The sequence below is a fragment of the Leiobunum rupestre genome, chromosome 3, assembly GCF_980474605.1.
Source record: "Leiobunum rupestre chromosome 3, qqLeiRupe1.1.hap1, whole genome shotgun sequence".
NCBI classification, from domain to species: domain Eukaryota; kingdom Metazoa; phylum Arthropoda; class Arachnida; order Opiliones; family Sclerosomatidae; genus Leiobunum; species Leiobunum rupestre.
This window is the reverse complement of record NC_143386.1, coordinates 58162118-58177579: the sequence shown is the minus strand read 5'-3', so window position 1 is coordinate 58177579 and position 15462 is coordinate 58162118. Positions and strand designations below refer to the sequence as shown.

Here is a 15462-nt window from a genome sequence, read left to right as displayed (position 1 = left end):
TGGCTACCAAATTTTTTGTGAAAGGGCAACCGAAGAACTCAGGGAAAAACCCTTTGACCACTCTACGCCGCATCTGTCCTGTTTTAGATGTACTTATCCAAATGTTTTTTTATTTTAAAGAACGTTTTTTTTTATTAAAATATGTTTATAATTAGTTCCATAAGTGTCAGTTAGCGGAAATAATTAAGTTAATGTCTAGAAACCAAAGTAGGTCCCCCCATAGGTCCTATAATTCCTATGAAATCCTATATTTTCAAAAATGTCCTATAACAAAATCCTATAATTTTTATATTTTGCCCATTTCAAATCCCGCCGCTCAAAAATTGTCAGTTAAATTGCGAGATTTAGCTATAGGATAAATTCCTATACCAAGTCATTCTAGTCTCTACTTTTGTTATAATTGTTAACATGGTTGGCTACTAGTATATTTTTGTGATAAAATGGTTAATTAGTTTCGATTTTTTAAGTGAAAATCAAAGATTTATTTCTCTAAATTTAGATATGGTTTTTAAATGCATTAAGTTAGTAAGTGAAATAGCATATATAGTCCAATAAAATTCTATAATTTTGAAAAAATATTTTTTTTTTAATATTGCCCTATTAATAAGAGTGGGGACCCTGCAAAAGGTGTGTTCATTCTAGAAATGACTCAGTTAAAACTCCGCACTCATGTGAAATATGATTATAAACTTATGGTTATATTATCGACGTTTTTCTAACTAAAACACATAATTAACATTCGGTTATATCAGAAGTAAATGAACTGAAGTTATCGAAATAGCGATCAGAATCGGAGGGCGTTTTCCTTATGAAAAATATGAGAAAATAGAGTCCAATAAAAGCTAATTTTCATCCCCGTCTTTTGACCCGATAAATTGCACTTGTGAATTGTGGGTATAGCTATTTAAATGTATTAATAATGGTTTCATAACAACCAAAACGGTTTTTTTTTTTCGGCCTAGAAGCGCGCAAAATTCAAAATTCGGGGTAAAAATGCAACTTCATAAGGAAAACGCCTCCAACATAGGGAGTATCCGAGTATAGCAGTCTGATAACTTCGGTTCATTCACTTCTGGTTATATTGGAAAAAGGTTTTTGTTCGACATCAAAATTGATAATATATGTTTAACACATGTGCATATGTCAAAACACATCACAATTTATGTTGATGAAAATAAAAATACGGTATGTGAATCACGTATTATTTTGGTACAGGTGAATCCAACGAGTTGTGTCCGTCGACTGTGTCATGTTGCAATCCCAAAATGGAGGAGAAATACAGCGAAGCTGTGAAAAAGGACTTGGCTTCCATGTTACAAACGGCCAGTTCGTATCTCAAGACTCTCATCGCTACTAGCGCCACCAAATTCAGGAGTAAGTAATTCTGATTTCATTCTACTTTTGGAAACTTCGCGCGGAATATGGGATTACTTTGAATACCTTTTTAAATGAAAACAAAAAAACCGATATGGTGACCCAGTTTTGAATTAATTGGCGCTAATAGCCGCTTCCTTTTTGGGGGAGGGTGGGGTTTTACTAAACGAACTGTAGCCCAGGGCCCAACGTATTTGGTACACTTGCTCTAATACTGGCAGGAAATGGTATTCTACGTTCATTTCATTATTTATAATTAACACGACTCAAATAAATGATAAAGGTGTCTTGAAATTGGTAGAAATAAGCAAATTTACAAGTAACTTTTACTAGGTTTTTACCATAAGTTCATAAGTGTTCCAGTTAGTCGAAATAATTTCCAGATATTGTTAATAAAAAGTCCCAATGAAATTTGTAGAAATTAGTAATTGTAGACGGAAATTTTACTAGGTTTGTACTATTAGTATATAGTTGTTGCATAAGTGTGTCAGTTAGTCGAAATAATTTCCAGATATTGTTAATAAAAAGTCCCAATGAAATTGGTAGAAATTAGTAAATTTAGACGGAAATTTTACTAGGTTTGTACCATTAGTATGTAGTTGTTGCATAAGTGTGTCAGTTAGTCGAAATAATTTCCAGATATGGTTAGAAAAAAGTCGCAATGAAATTTGTAGAAATTAGAAATTGTAGACGGAAATTTTACTAGGTTTGTACCATTAGTATATAGTTGTTGCATACGTGTTCCAGTTAGTCGAAATAATTTCCAGATATGGTTAGAAAAAAGTCGCAATGAAAATATGAAATTGGTATAAAATAATAATTTACACGTAAATTTTACTAGGTTTGTACCATAAGAATATAGATGTTGCATAAGTGTTCCAGTTATTTGAAATAATTTCCAGATATTGTTTATAAAATGTCGCAACGAAATTAATAGCAATTTTTAACCTTTACTAGGTTTGTACCATAAGTATAAAATGGTTACCATAAGTGTGCCAGTAAGTGGAGATAATTATCAAATAATCGTTAAAAAATGTCGCTGTGATAAGGGTAGAATTTTCTAAAATACAAATAACTTTAGATACTATAATTGTGATCAAGTGTGTTAGCTCTTCTAAGTGATTACCAAATAGTGTTGAAAAAATGTCCTCGTGAAAATGGTTGAATTTGGTTTTACCTGACAATACAGTGATTTCAGTATCACGTGGCACGACGTCACCTGTGCTTTTTCCCATAGAGAAAAAATCCCGCACAAAATGGCGGCCATAACCAAAGCTACGAACTGAAACTACTCAGTCTATAATTATGTTCAATAAGTGTCAGTTAATCGAAATAACTACCAAATAATACTGATACTTATAAGTTGGATGATGACTTGGGACCCGCTAACTAAAATGTATAATAAAATTGAAATTGATAGTGTCAAAAAATCGACGTTAAATTGGCAGAGTTTAGCTAATTTCCACGTAAATAATACTTAAGATACTAAAACTATAAGTGTATCGGCTAGTAGAAATAACAACTGGTAGCTACGTATATTAAAGTGATGTTAAATAACCGTCATACTGCAACCAGCGCATTATGATTACTAGGAAAAGTCCGAAATACACCATAAATGAAACCAAGTTTTATACTCAGTTGCAGGTTAAGAAAGGAAAAATATCTAGTACAGTTGGCGGAAAGATACTAGCATGAATTTCCGGTAATCGGCGGAGGGAATTTCGAATTTCGCCTATTTTCTGTCGAATTCCTAAAGGTTTCCACGCTTGTTATAATTAATCCATTTTAAAAATGTCTATAGCGTAAATTTCAAAAGGATAAATACATTTTTAATGTAGATTATTATTTTCAAGCTTCATTATAGTGTACTTTTGGTATTATGCTCCTAATAATCATCAAATCGCACGTTTAAGTACGTCAACGTGGTAATCTCGGCATTACCCATTCTATACTTACCCTGGACTCACCAACCTTTTTTTTTAGGTATGCCTCGCTTGTAGTACAAAAGATAAAATTATTAAAACTATTTTTAAATATTATCTATGACAATTAATTATTTAATTATCAATTTAAAATATAAAGCAATAGACGGTATTTTCCAAATTATATGACGCGCGCAGGTATAGTTAGAAAGTCAACCGTAAACAGGTCAAAATCGATATTCCCGCCTCCGATTTACCGGATATTTGCGTTAATATCTTTCCGCTAAATGAACTAGATATTTTGCCTTTCTTAACCCGCAACTGAGTATAGTTACCGCGCGTAAAATTAGGTTAATTTCTAAAGAAAAAAGGCGTAAGATATTTTGGAAAAATTTTCTCACAGTCATGAATGAAAATCGCGTGCATTTCTGCATTGGACATGCTTTAAAAAAATATACTACAAACAATAGTACCAAGGTTGTTATCTAAATATGCGCCGCTTTCATATCGTCTAAAAATCGGCATTTTTTTCCATTCTATTGGCACATCCCAGTGGGGTCCCCCACATTTTTCCAGCCGAATGACCTCGCCTCGTGGCTAATTATGGTCAGCCCCAAAATGCTTCAGCCCTGCATTTTTTTGGGTACAATCTTTCGAATTTCTCTTTTGAAAACTAAGCTTGTGACCCCCCCTCTATTCTACTGCTTCGTTCATTCACGTTTTTTTTGGAACGGTGGTCCTTTAAGCAACCCCCCCCCCCCCCCCCGTTTCCCTGAGCGCGAGGAAAAAAGGGGACCTTACTTGGGGTGAAATTTTCACGGTGGGTTTTTCGGGACGCTTTTGGGGATGAGTTTATAGGATGGAGTTTGTTTTGTTTCGGTTACCGTTGATTTGACGGTCCGATTTGGGTAGCGAAGATTTTACCCCCGTTTATAGTTTATATTTTACTTTTCGGTGACGGTTAGGGTGTTAGGAATAGAAAATGGGCGTCTTAACGTCTCAGTGCGTCGGATGCTTATTTATATAAAAGGGAATTGTACCGTGCCGTTTATGCCTTATTATATCAGGTTATGTTGTCGTTCGATAGTTTGGAAAGAAATGAATTGGGCCGACTTTCTCGCCTATCATATAATACCCGCACATCCGTTTTAATTTTTAGACATTCTTTTGGTTGGCCATATCTCGCGATTTTGAGCTAGTGGTTTTGAGAGTGTTAGTATGTGTTATAGAATTTTTATTCAAATATTTTATATTGCCAAAATATAATATATTTTTTCAAATTTGAAATATATATTTTTTTGCTTTATTTCTCGAAAAGTTTTACTCACATTTTTAATTTAAAAAATATCTTTTCAAAATTGTAAATATTATTGAGCGTCATTTATGAAGAAAATTAACGTTGTAGTATGAAATATTTACTCACATTTTTAATTTAATTATGTTTTTAAAATTACAAATTATGGTTTAAAATTTAATATTTTTAGTAGCTTCATTTACGGCGAAAATTAACGTTGTTAGAAGTAAATGTTTACTCACATATTTAAATTTAAGAAATATTTCAAAATTAATATTTGAACCTTTCTTTTTGATGAAAATTAATGTTGTACAATAAAATATTTACTCATTTTATTTTTATTATTTTTATTTTTATTTAATATTCCAAAAGCAAACTGGCTTGTTAACTTAAAACTTTTAACTTGGTATATCTACCAGTCCTATGGTTCAGCTTTGCAGTATCTGTATACTTTTACGTACCGTCTAATAAAAATTTGGAAATTGTATACTACAATAAAAAATCCACCGAAATGAAAAAAACACAAACATTTAAAACCCACTCAGTTGGTGTTTTCCAAACCCTGGTTACTTTCAGAACACCCATGCTTCCAAATACTACCCTGAAAAACATTCGATCCTGATAAAAGAATTTTGAATATATTATAAATCCCATTAAATTTAATCCACACACCCGAAAGTCTTCATTCAAACGCTTACAGTTCGTTGGAGTGATACGAATATTCGACAAGTCACTGTTTCGTAAATAATACGTTTTATTGTCCTCCTGTTAATGATGACCGTGTATATTTTAGGTACAGACTGGAACCCTCAGCCGCCTCTCTAATCAAATGATAAGCCATTACTTTTATGTATCTCCAGATTAAGATTATATTTATTTATACTTAGAGAGAATATGTTGAGATAATCCGTGGGCATCTTACGACGTTAGTCTAGTTTAGTCCCAGGCACGAAAGACGTACGCGATTGGTCTGTATAAATATAGTTTTACGAAAGCTCCTGTTTTTGAAAATGAATTAAACAGGGCTGCCACACGTCAGGGAAATGGCAGATAATTTAAAATTGGCCGAAAAAGTCAGGGAATTTTAAGAATTTGTAAAACGTCAGGGAGTTCAATTTTTTTTATGACACGTTTTGAAGGTAATTTTACTCTAGATCTATGAGAGGTTTTAAGATTATTAGTGCTCGGAATTGTTTATTCATTATCCACAAATTTTCCGATTTGTTTAAAAAACGTGGGTAAAAAGAATATCATTTTATCTTATTTAATTATGTTTTTTACGCAACCAAGCATTTATTTGAATAAAAGTGGTATTTATTTAAATAATTGTTTGTTATATTTAAATAATAGGCTTATTCACTTTCGATTATTTAAACATTTTACAATTTTTATTCAACTATTGGTTATTTAATTAAATATTTAAATATCGCCCAGCTTATTTTATTCATGGATAAAAATTAATCGAATGCCGAGCACTATGGATTATCATTTATTTCCTTGAAACTTTGGCTAATTTTTTCAACATTGCAATAACATTTTACTAAAATACCAGTCCATTTAAATTTATTAACTTTTAATAAAAGTAAAATATATAATATAATATAAACATTTAAAAAAAGTAATTTAAAATAAAATTTAAAAAAATACCTCAACCGACTTCTACATATACTTTGTTTTACATCAGGACCCTAAGACATTCTATAATTCCAATAAAATCCTATATTTTCAAAAATGTCTTATCATCATATATTTTTAATAAAATCCCCGAAAAGTGTTATAAAATCCTAAAATTTTGATATTTTGCCCATTTAGAGTCCCGCCATTCACATTGTGAGTTAAATTGCTAGATTTAGCTATAAGATAAATGCCTATACAAAGTCATTCTGTACTTTTGTTAGCTACTAGTTTATTTTTGTGATAAAATGGTTAAATAGTTTGTTTTTTAAGTTGGTTTTTAAATGCATAAAGTCAGTAAATGAAATAGCATATATTGTCCTTTAAAATCATATAATTGTGAAAAAAAGTCTATAAAATCGATTAATTTTGAAAGTCGTATAAAATCGATTAATTTTGAAAGTCGTATAAAATCGATTAATTTTGAAAGTCGTATAAAATCGATTAATTTTGAAAGTCGTATAAAATCGATTAATTTTGAAAGTCGTATAAAATCGATTAATTTTGAAAGTCGTATAAAATCGATTAATTTTGAAAGTCGTATAAAATCGATTAATTTTGAAAGTCGTATAAAATCGATTAATTTTGAAAGTCGTATAAAATCGATTAATTTTGAAAAAGTCGTATAAAATCGATTAATTTTGAAAAAGTCGTATAAAATCGATTAATTTTGAAAAAGTCGTATAAAATCGATTAATTTTGAAAAAGTCGTATAAAATCGATTAATTTTGAAAAAGTCGTATAAAATCGATTAATTTTGAAAAAGTCGTATAAAATCGATTAATTTTGAAAAAGTCGTATAAAATCGATTAATTTTGAAAAAGTCGTATAAAATCGATTAATTTTGAAAAAGTCGTATAAAATCGATTAATTTTGAAAAAGTCGTATAAAATCGATTAATTTTGAAAAAGTCGTACAAAATCGATTAATTTTGAAAAAGTCGTATAAAATCGATTAATTTTGAAAAAGTCGTATAAAATCGATTAATTTTGAAAAAGTCGTATAAAATCGATTAATTTTGAAAAAGTCTTATAAAATCCACTAATTTTGAAAAAATAGTCCTATAAAATCCTACGTTTTCAGGAATATAATCTTATTTTTCCTATTAAAAAATTGGAAGATTCGAGTGGGGCCCCTGCTATTTTTGTCGCGAAAACCCCCCTTTTTTTCAGATTCTGGTAGGAGCCCTGCATTCACCAGAAGTGGAAATAAATGTATTCTTGGTCAGGTTAAGGAAAATATTTTTCCTCCTTCAGTGTGTTCGCGTCCGCAAACGGAAGCCGCGAGGGTCGTTGTTTCGTCGACATAGGCCTATCTCATATTATTATCCCTGAAACCTCCACGCCAAGCTCAAAGCTCTCACGAACACGTGGGCTTATGAAAGTCCATTAATTTCTTGGATATCAAACTCGGACTGTTTCGTCCTTGTACGCTTGTCGCACTAGCTGTTAATGATCCTAGTTCTTTTTAAGTGTCGTAAACTGTTTGGCAAGTTTCTTAATTCTCCACTACGTTGATTATACCAATTAACATTTATTGCCAACAGTATTTTTCCTTAATTCGAATTGCTTTAGATGGTGTTGTATTTTTTGTCGCTTAATTCCGCATTTGAATTTCTTGGTTTTCTAAATTGTGGATTGTTTTATTCAATATTCTCCGCTTCACAGAATTTAAATTGGTTAAAATTTTATCTAATAATAAATATATTTTTTAAATTAATAAATTTTTCTTCATTTCTAATTGGATTTCGTGAAGTCTTGGTAACCATTTTCTTTACCAAAAATAATTATAATAATTATTAATAGATGTAATGTAATATAATAATTATTAATAGATGTAATGTAATATAATAATTATTAATAGATGTAATGTAATATAATTATTAATATATGTAATGTAATATAATTATTAATAGATGTAATGTAATATAATAATTATTAGTAGATGTAATGTAATGTAATATAATAATTATTAGTAGATGTAATGTAATGTAATATAATAATTATTAATAGATGTAATGTAATGTAATATAATAATTATTAATAGATGTAATGTAATGTAATATAATAATTACTTTTAATTCCGAACTTTGTATTGGGAAAGTGATATTGGGGTATGCAGGGTTTTAAACGCTTTAACAGAAGCCTGTATATCTTCAACCTTCTAGGTCCCGTTAATTGATTCGTTTCCAATTAACAAACCAATTACCGTCTGCTTCCGTTTCTCGTAAATCTAGGTTGCTTCTACGCGTCAAAATGATCGCGACTGCAGCGCCCCTGCAGCTTCGTAACCAGCCTCTCAACTGACTCAGTCCCACCGAGCCCTTAAAGCTAAAATAAAGTAACTTTCAACCTCCACTCTCATTTCGTTCATTATCGTTTGGTGATAAATACTTGAAATATGGAGGTTTTGCTCGTAAAAAGTTTAAAAACAATTAAGATTACTACGGCATTTTCTGTCGCGTAAATATTAAAGTAAAATAAAAATAACTAATAGTTTGCAAAATAGGTTTTTTTCTATCTGTACTATTGGGATTTTACTTGTCAATGTGGTAAGTAGTGGACCATTCTAAAATAGTTGGAAAATTTCAAACTAATTGTTCTAAATTTTTATTATAAAATATTACTATTATCGACTATTTTCCACACATTTGGGCATTTGCACTAATTTCCACATTTGACTGTTTTCCACTTAAAATTTTTGACGTATTTTTCACATTTGACCATTATACTAATTTCCACATTTTTGAGCTGAGGCGAAAATATACTACACTTTGATCTTAGCCAAACGACTAAAAAATTTATTATTTCGTTTAATTTAAGCTTTTCTAAAAGTACGTTACAAAATCGCAACAATGAATTATTATATAATATCCCTTTTAATAGTGACTAAATTCCGGCTTATTCATTGTTGCGTATCCCGATGGTTTCCTCTGAGCTTTTCCAATTCGTATTTCCTTTGAATTTCCTGTCCGAAAATTAAAACAAATTTCTATACACGGCCGAGTTTGCTGTATTAATGCGTGCTTTATCAAGGGCGGGAGGAACGTTTCGGGTTATTAGAACCGCATTCTACTTTATAATTACTTTCGTTATCTCTCTGCTATTTTAATTCATCGCCTCTGTTCGCGCAAATATACTCTGCTGATAAGACGGAATATTTTTAGATTTAAATAATTTTGCGCTATATTTAAAGCGTAATTAATAAGCCTCATTTAATCTAATTAATAGCGTGGTTTTAATTTCTTAATTGACCTTGTCTGATTTTGGGGAAAGGCTTCGAATTTCAATAGATTTTTACGTCGTAAGGTACTTAAAAATTGAGGTTAATTGCGGAACCTTTTAAAATATAATATTCGAAGACGAGGTGAAGTTATTCTATGAGCAGTGCTCCCGCGTAATGCAGCGAAGACGAATATGCTGGGGTATTATTTCGTAATTTGGTGCATTTAAGTGCGTTCGCACTAAAATCATTCTTAAGCGATAAAATGTCCGAGGGGTCGGACATTTACAAAAATCCCGTACACTGTCTAAAATCGCAAAATCTTTTAACTCTCTCTATGGTAAATTAACATTGAAATCCCAAAATCACTTCAAAAAGTAATGATAAAATCGCCAAAATCTCTACGAAATCCCGAAATCCCGTACAAAATAATGGCGGCAAGTGAAATGTCAGGCATTTTAGTTTAGAATTTTCAACTATTATTGTATTTAGATACCTTTTTATTGCAATTTAGCGGTAAAAAATTTGTTAAATTCAATATTCAAAGTGGAGTTTAAGTTACACGCATTGCTCCTGCGTAATGCAGTGAAGACTAACACACAGTGCATTTATTATTTAACAGGGTTGCCACCCGTCGGGTAAAATTAAAAAGTCAGAATTAAAACATTTGCCTCAAACGCCAGGGAATTTTCGGAATTTGAAAAAGGCCAGGGGATTATATTTTCTCTTGACACTTTTTGAAGGTAATTTTACCTTAGATCTATGACAAATTCTATGATTATCATTTATTTCCTTTGAAAGTTTGGCTAATTTATTCAACATTGCAATAACATTTGTACTGAAATATAAGTCCATTTAAATTGGTTGACTTCTGATAAATGTAAAATATATCACGAAACATTTGGCCTTACGAATCCAGGGAAAATCTCTAAAAATAGTCCGGGCGATAGCAGGAACCCCAGAGGTCCTATAATTCCCATAAAATTCTATATAAGTGAAAATCAAAGATTTATTTCTCTAATTATTGATTTTGTTTTTAAATGCATAAAGTTAGTAAATTAAATAGCATGTATATTCCTATAAAATCCTATAATTTTGTAAAAATATTCCTATAAAGTCCTATATTTTTAGAAATATAATCCTATTTTTCCTATAAAAAAAATTGAAGATTTGAGTGGGGGCCCTGGAATAGTCAGGATATTTCAATCTCAAAACTTTGTGGTCACCCTGTTTAACTAGGTTCGCACTATTAAATCATGGTTAAGATTTAAAGGAATTAATTTTATTTTTAAATTTTATGGGGTGTGAATATTTCGTAGATAATTTGTTGAACCTTAACTATCAGCTAGATAAAATATTTTCAGCCCTCCCTTCCATATTTCGATCACATACGTGCTCCAGCGACAATCGGGGGACCAAGGCTTCGTCTGTCCCGCCAGATTTTAATGGTAGAGTCGTGAGAATAAATTAAAAATGCGGCCGTCGATAGCCGAGATATTGGCAAATGGCGCGAAATGAAAACGGGACCCTGAGGCTGGTTCGGTTCATTTACGAGCATAAAACCGGATCTTTGTGTATCTCTCGTACACTCTTTACTTTTTGTTTTGCTTTATTATTTGGAAATATTTCTTCCCGCCCTTCGCTCCCATACCTATAAATCGAAGCAAAGAATTTCTAATTATTGGCTTCTTTATCCCCGGCACTGATCAGTATCTGAATTCTAAATCGAAGCAAAGAATTCTAAATCGAAGCAAAGAATTTCTAATTATTGGCTTCTTTATCCCCGGCACTGATCAGTATCTGAATTCTAAATCGAAGCAAAGAATTTCTAATTATTGGCTTCTTTATCCCCGGCACTGATCAGTATCTGAATTCTAAATCGAAGCAAATAATTTCTAATTATTGGCTTCTTTATCCCCGGCACTGATCAGTATCTGAATTCTAAATCGAAGCAAAGAATTCTAAATCGAAGCAAAGAATTTCTAATTATTGGCTACTTTATCCCCGGCACTGATCAGTATCTGAATTCTAAATCGAAGCAAAGAATTTCTAATTATTGGCTTCTTTATCCCCGGCACTGATCAGTATCTGAATTCTAAATCGAAGCAAATAATTTCTAATTATTGGCTTCTTTATCCCCGGCACTGATCAGTATCTGAATTCTAAATCGAAGCAAAGAATTCTAAATCGAAGCAAAGAATTTCTAATTATTGGCTACTTTATCCCCGGCACTGATCAGTATCTGAATTCTAAATCGAAGCAAATAATTTCTAATTATTGGCTTCTTTATCCCCGGCACTGATCAGTATCTGAATTCTAAATCGAAGCAAATAATTTCTAATTATTGGCTTCTTTATCCCCGGCACTGATCAGTATCTGAATTCTAAATCGAAGCAAAGAATTTCTAATTATTGGCTTCTTTATCCCCGGCACTGATCAGTATCTGAATTCTAAATCGAAGCAAATAATTTCTAATTATTGGCTTCTTTATCCCCGGCACTGATCAGTATCTGAATTCTAAATCGAAGCAAATAATTTCTAATTATTGGCTTCTTTATCCCCGGCACTGATCAGTATCTGAATTCTAAATCGAAGCAAATAATTTCTAATTATTGGCTTCTTTATCCCCGGCACTGATCAGTATCTGAATTCTTAATCGAAGCAAAGAATTCTAAATCGAAGCAAAGAATTTCTAATTATTGGCTACTTTATCCCCGGCACTGATCAGTATCTGAATTCTAAATCGAAGCAAATAATTTCTAATTATTGGCTTCTTTATCCCCGGCACTGATCAGTATCTGAATTCTAAATCGAAGCAAAGAATTTCTAATTATTGGCTTCTTTATCCCCGGCACTGATCAGTATCTGAATTCTAAATCGAAGCAAAGAATTTCTAATAATTGGCTTCTTTATCCCCGGCACTGATCAGTATCTGAATTCTAAATCGAAGCAAAGAATTCTAAATCGAAGCAAAGAATTTCTAATTATTGGCTACTTTATCCCCGGCACTGATCAGTATCTGAATTCTAGATTGATATTATGTTTGGGGCTTTTTCCTCTTGCGGGAACTTTTTCTCTGTTGAATTTTTGAGGAATCTTATTCGAACTAGGCCTCTTTTGTTTAAATGTTCAGGCCATTGGAAAATATGGCTAATAGTGGCAACAATTTGAAAATATGGCTAATAGTGGCAACAATTTGAAAATAGTGGAAAAAAATTGAAAATGTGTAAAAGTTTTTAATGGTGGCACAAAGTTCAAAATGTCAACGTTTTTAATGGTGGCACAAAGTTCAAAATGTTGAAAAGTTTCTAATGGTGGCACCTAGTATAGGAGCAACAAACACAAGAAGAACGCAGCTAGTCTTTAAACACGCTAACGAAGGGTTGTGTACGAATTTCATTGGACGAGCGTCACGAGCCTTTACGCTGAACGTTTTACGGGCAGGGGGGGAAGACAATTTCCGTATTTTCCCCTTCCGACGGCAGCAGGCGCTAAAGCGTCTAGCCAATGAAAAATGTACACACGAAAATCCACGATTTTTGACGGGTTGCGTTCTCCTTGTGTGGGGTGTTGTGTTTGTTGCTCCTAGGTGGCACAAAGTACAAAATGTGTAAAGGTTTCTAATCTTACAAAATAAAATATCAAAGGGACTGATACTTCTAATGGTGACACAAAGTTTAAAATATCTAAAAGTGGATAAGTAACTATTGGTGGCAAATGTTTTAGTATAGTGGCTAATAGTGGCAAATGTTATAAGTGGTTAATTGTGATAAAAAGTTTAAAAAAAATCTAGAAGTTACTAATGGTGGCCCAAATTTCAAAATGATTAAATGTGGATAAAAGTGACTGAAAGTGGTTAAAAGTGAAAAATGTCTAATAGTGGCAAATTTTTTGAAATAATGGCTAAATGCTTAAAAGGCGAGTGGTAAAACTTTCTAAATGTCTAAAAGTGGCTAATGGTAGCTCAAAATTAAATGAGTAAAAGTGACTAATGGTGGCTCAAAGTTCAAAATGTCTAAAAGTGACTAATGGTGGCCGAAAGTTCAAAATGAATAAAAGTGACTAATGGTGGTTGAAAGTTCAAAATGTCTAAAAGTGACTAATGGTGGCCGAAAGTTCAAAATGTCTAAAAGTGACTAATGGTGGCTGAAAGTTCAAAATGAGTAAAAGTGTATAAAAGTGACTAATTGTAGAAAATGTGATATGGCTTAAAGTGGATAAAAGTGGCAAAACGTATAAAGTAATTTTGCACGTAAAAAGCGAAAAACAACTAGACTGAAAGATAATAATTTTACTAAAAATTTCAAATTTGCAAAAATACACCAGATTATCTCTAGTATAATTTTTGCGAATTGTTTTCAGTAAAAACAGTTTGCTCTACTATTTACACATTGTCCAGTAATTATGGTTTAGGCTGAAAATTTCCACTATTTTCAATACAATTTTCACCTGGATTTTTATACCTGGGAACCCAAGCTATCATTTGGGAAGGCCTACTAGTAGAGGAATAAAATTCTTATATTTTGCCCGTTTTAAATCCCGCCACTCGGTTAAATTGCTAGATTTAGCTGTAGGATAAATAGAATAGTTATTTTACTATTTTAGGCTATACTTTTGTTATTGTTAACATGGTTAGCTACTAGTATATTTTTGTGATAAAATGGTTAAATAGTTTCTATTTTTGAAGTGAAAATCAAAGATTTATTTAACTAAATATAGATAGTTTTTTAAATGCTTAAAGTTAGTAAATGAAATAACTAAGAGGTCGGCGGAACAAATAAATTAACCGCAAAAATTTCAATTAATCATTAAAATTAGTATTTGTGTTATATGAATAAATTATACGATTAAACAACGATTTAACATGCAAAATTAATAATTTTTTTCGAATATTTCTGAATAATTCTCGGTTATGGATAAATATAAACAATCGTATAATTTCCATTCAAACGTCGACCTCTAGAAATAACATATATAGGCCTATATAATCCTACAATTTTGAAAAATAGTCCTACAAAAAAACTATTTTTAGAAATATAATCGTATATTTCCTATAGGAGTGATATAGCCTAAGATATAATTTATAAGTGATGTAAAGATTTTTGAAAAATAGGGGATGTTTCGGAACTAAAAATTCGGTAATTTAATCTTCTTTTCTTAGAAAATGTATAACTGGTAATTTTCTCCATTTTAAGAAACGGTTTGAAGCGGGAAAAGCGCTCATAATGTTAGTGGCCTAAATATTTTCGATGAATGAAAAAAATTTTGTTTATACGCGTATATAGAGGACTCGTAATCTCATCGAGTTCGAAACAATAAACATGGTTTGCGCGTAACTACAATCTCCACTTTGTTTCGGGGAGGCAAAACCATAAACATTATCGCTAGAAGTGGCAGCCAGGGCCTCTCCTCATAATGGAAATTGAGCCCGTTCGCATTGTAGCCGCGGTTCACCACCGATACTTCCATCTCAGCCCGAGTTTCCCGTTTTAGCATACGCTCTCGTATATACGTATTATAGAATCTCGATAGACACTTTTGATATCGTCCCGTTTCGTAGTATTGTTAAATACATGTATACATACGGAAAATAATGTAAGCTTGATTTATTTGACAGGCGTTAAGGAAGGGGGCAGTGGTTCTCCTTTGGAAGATGGCTTTATTAGTTTGTGTTTCGCCATTACCACATTTCGCAGTTTGACCTCAAATATTTACGCGCCTTCGAGTCGTTGACCCAAGACGGCCCCCCTCTTTGGCTCGACTATCCTTCCTTTTCGGGCGCGTGATGCGACTGTAACTAGATTTCGTTAGGCCTCGGTGCAATCTAAATGACCGTCTTATCGTTCACTTTCTTAATTTCGACATACTTTTAGAAATTATTGCGAGGCCTTTCTAACAACTATTTCGGCGGTCGGTTCACTTTTTTCGTTTGTGGATGTTTTACGCTGTAATAAAGTGGTTGGATGTTAACTTACG

At 32.0% G+C, this 15462-nt stretch overlaps 1 protein-coding gene across 1 annotated transcript in view; it reads left to right on the top strand.

Moving 5' to 3' along the window:
* Positions 1-15462, top strand: part of dally (division abnormally delayed protein) — a 184744-nt gene that overhangs the window by 1666 nt on the left and 167616 nt on the right. The window contains exon 2 of the mRNA XM_090168777.1: positions 1216-1374. Within this exon, the coding sequence (XP_090024903.1) occupies positions 1216-1374 (159 nt within the window). The remainder of the gene's footprint in view (positions 1-1215; positions 1375-15462) is intronic.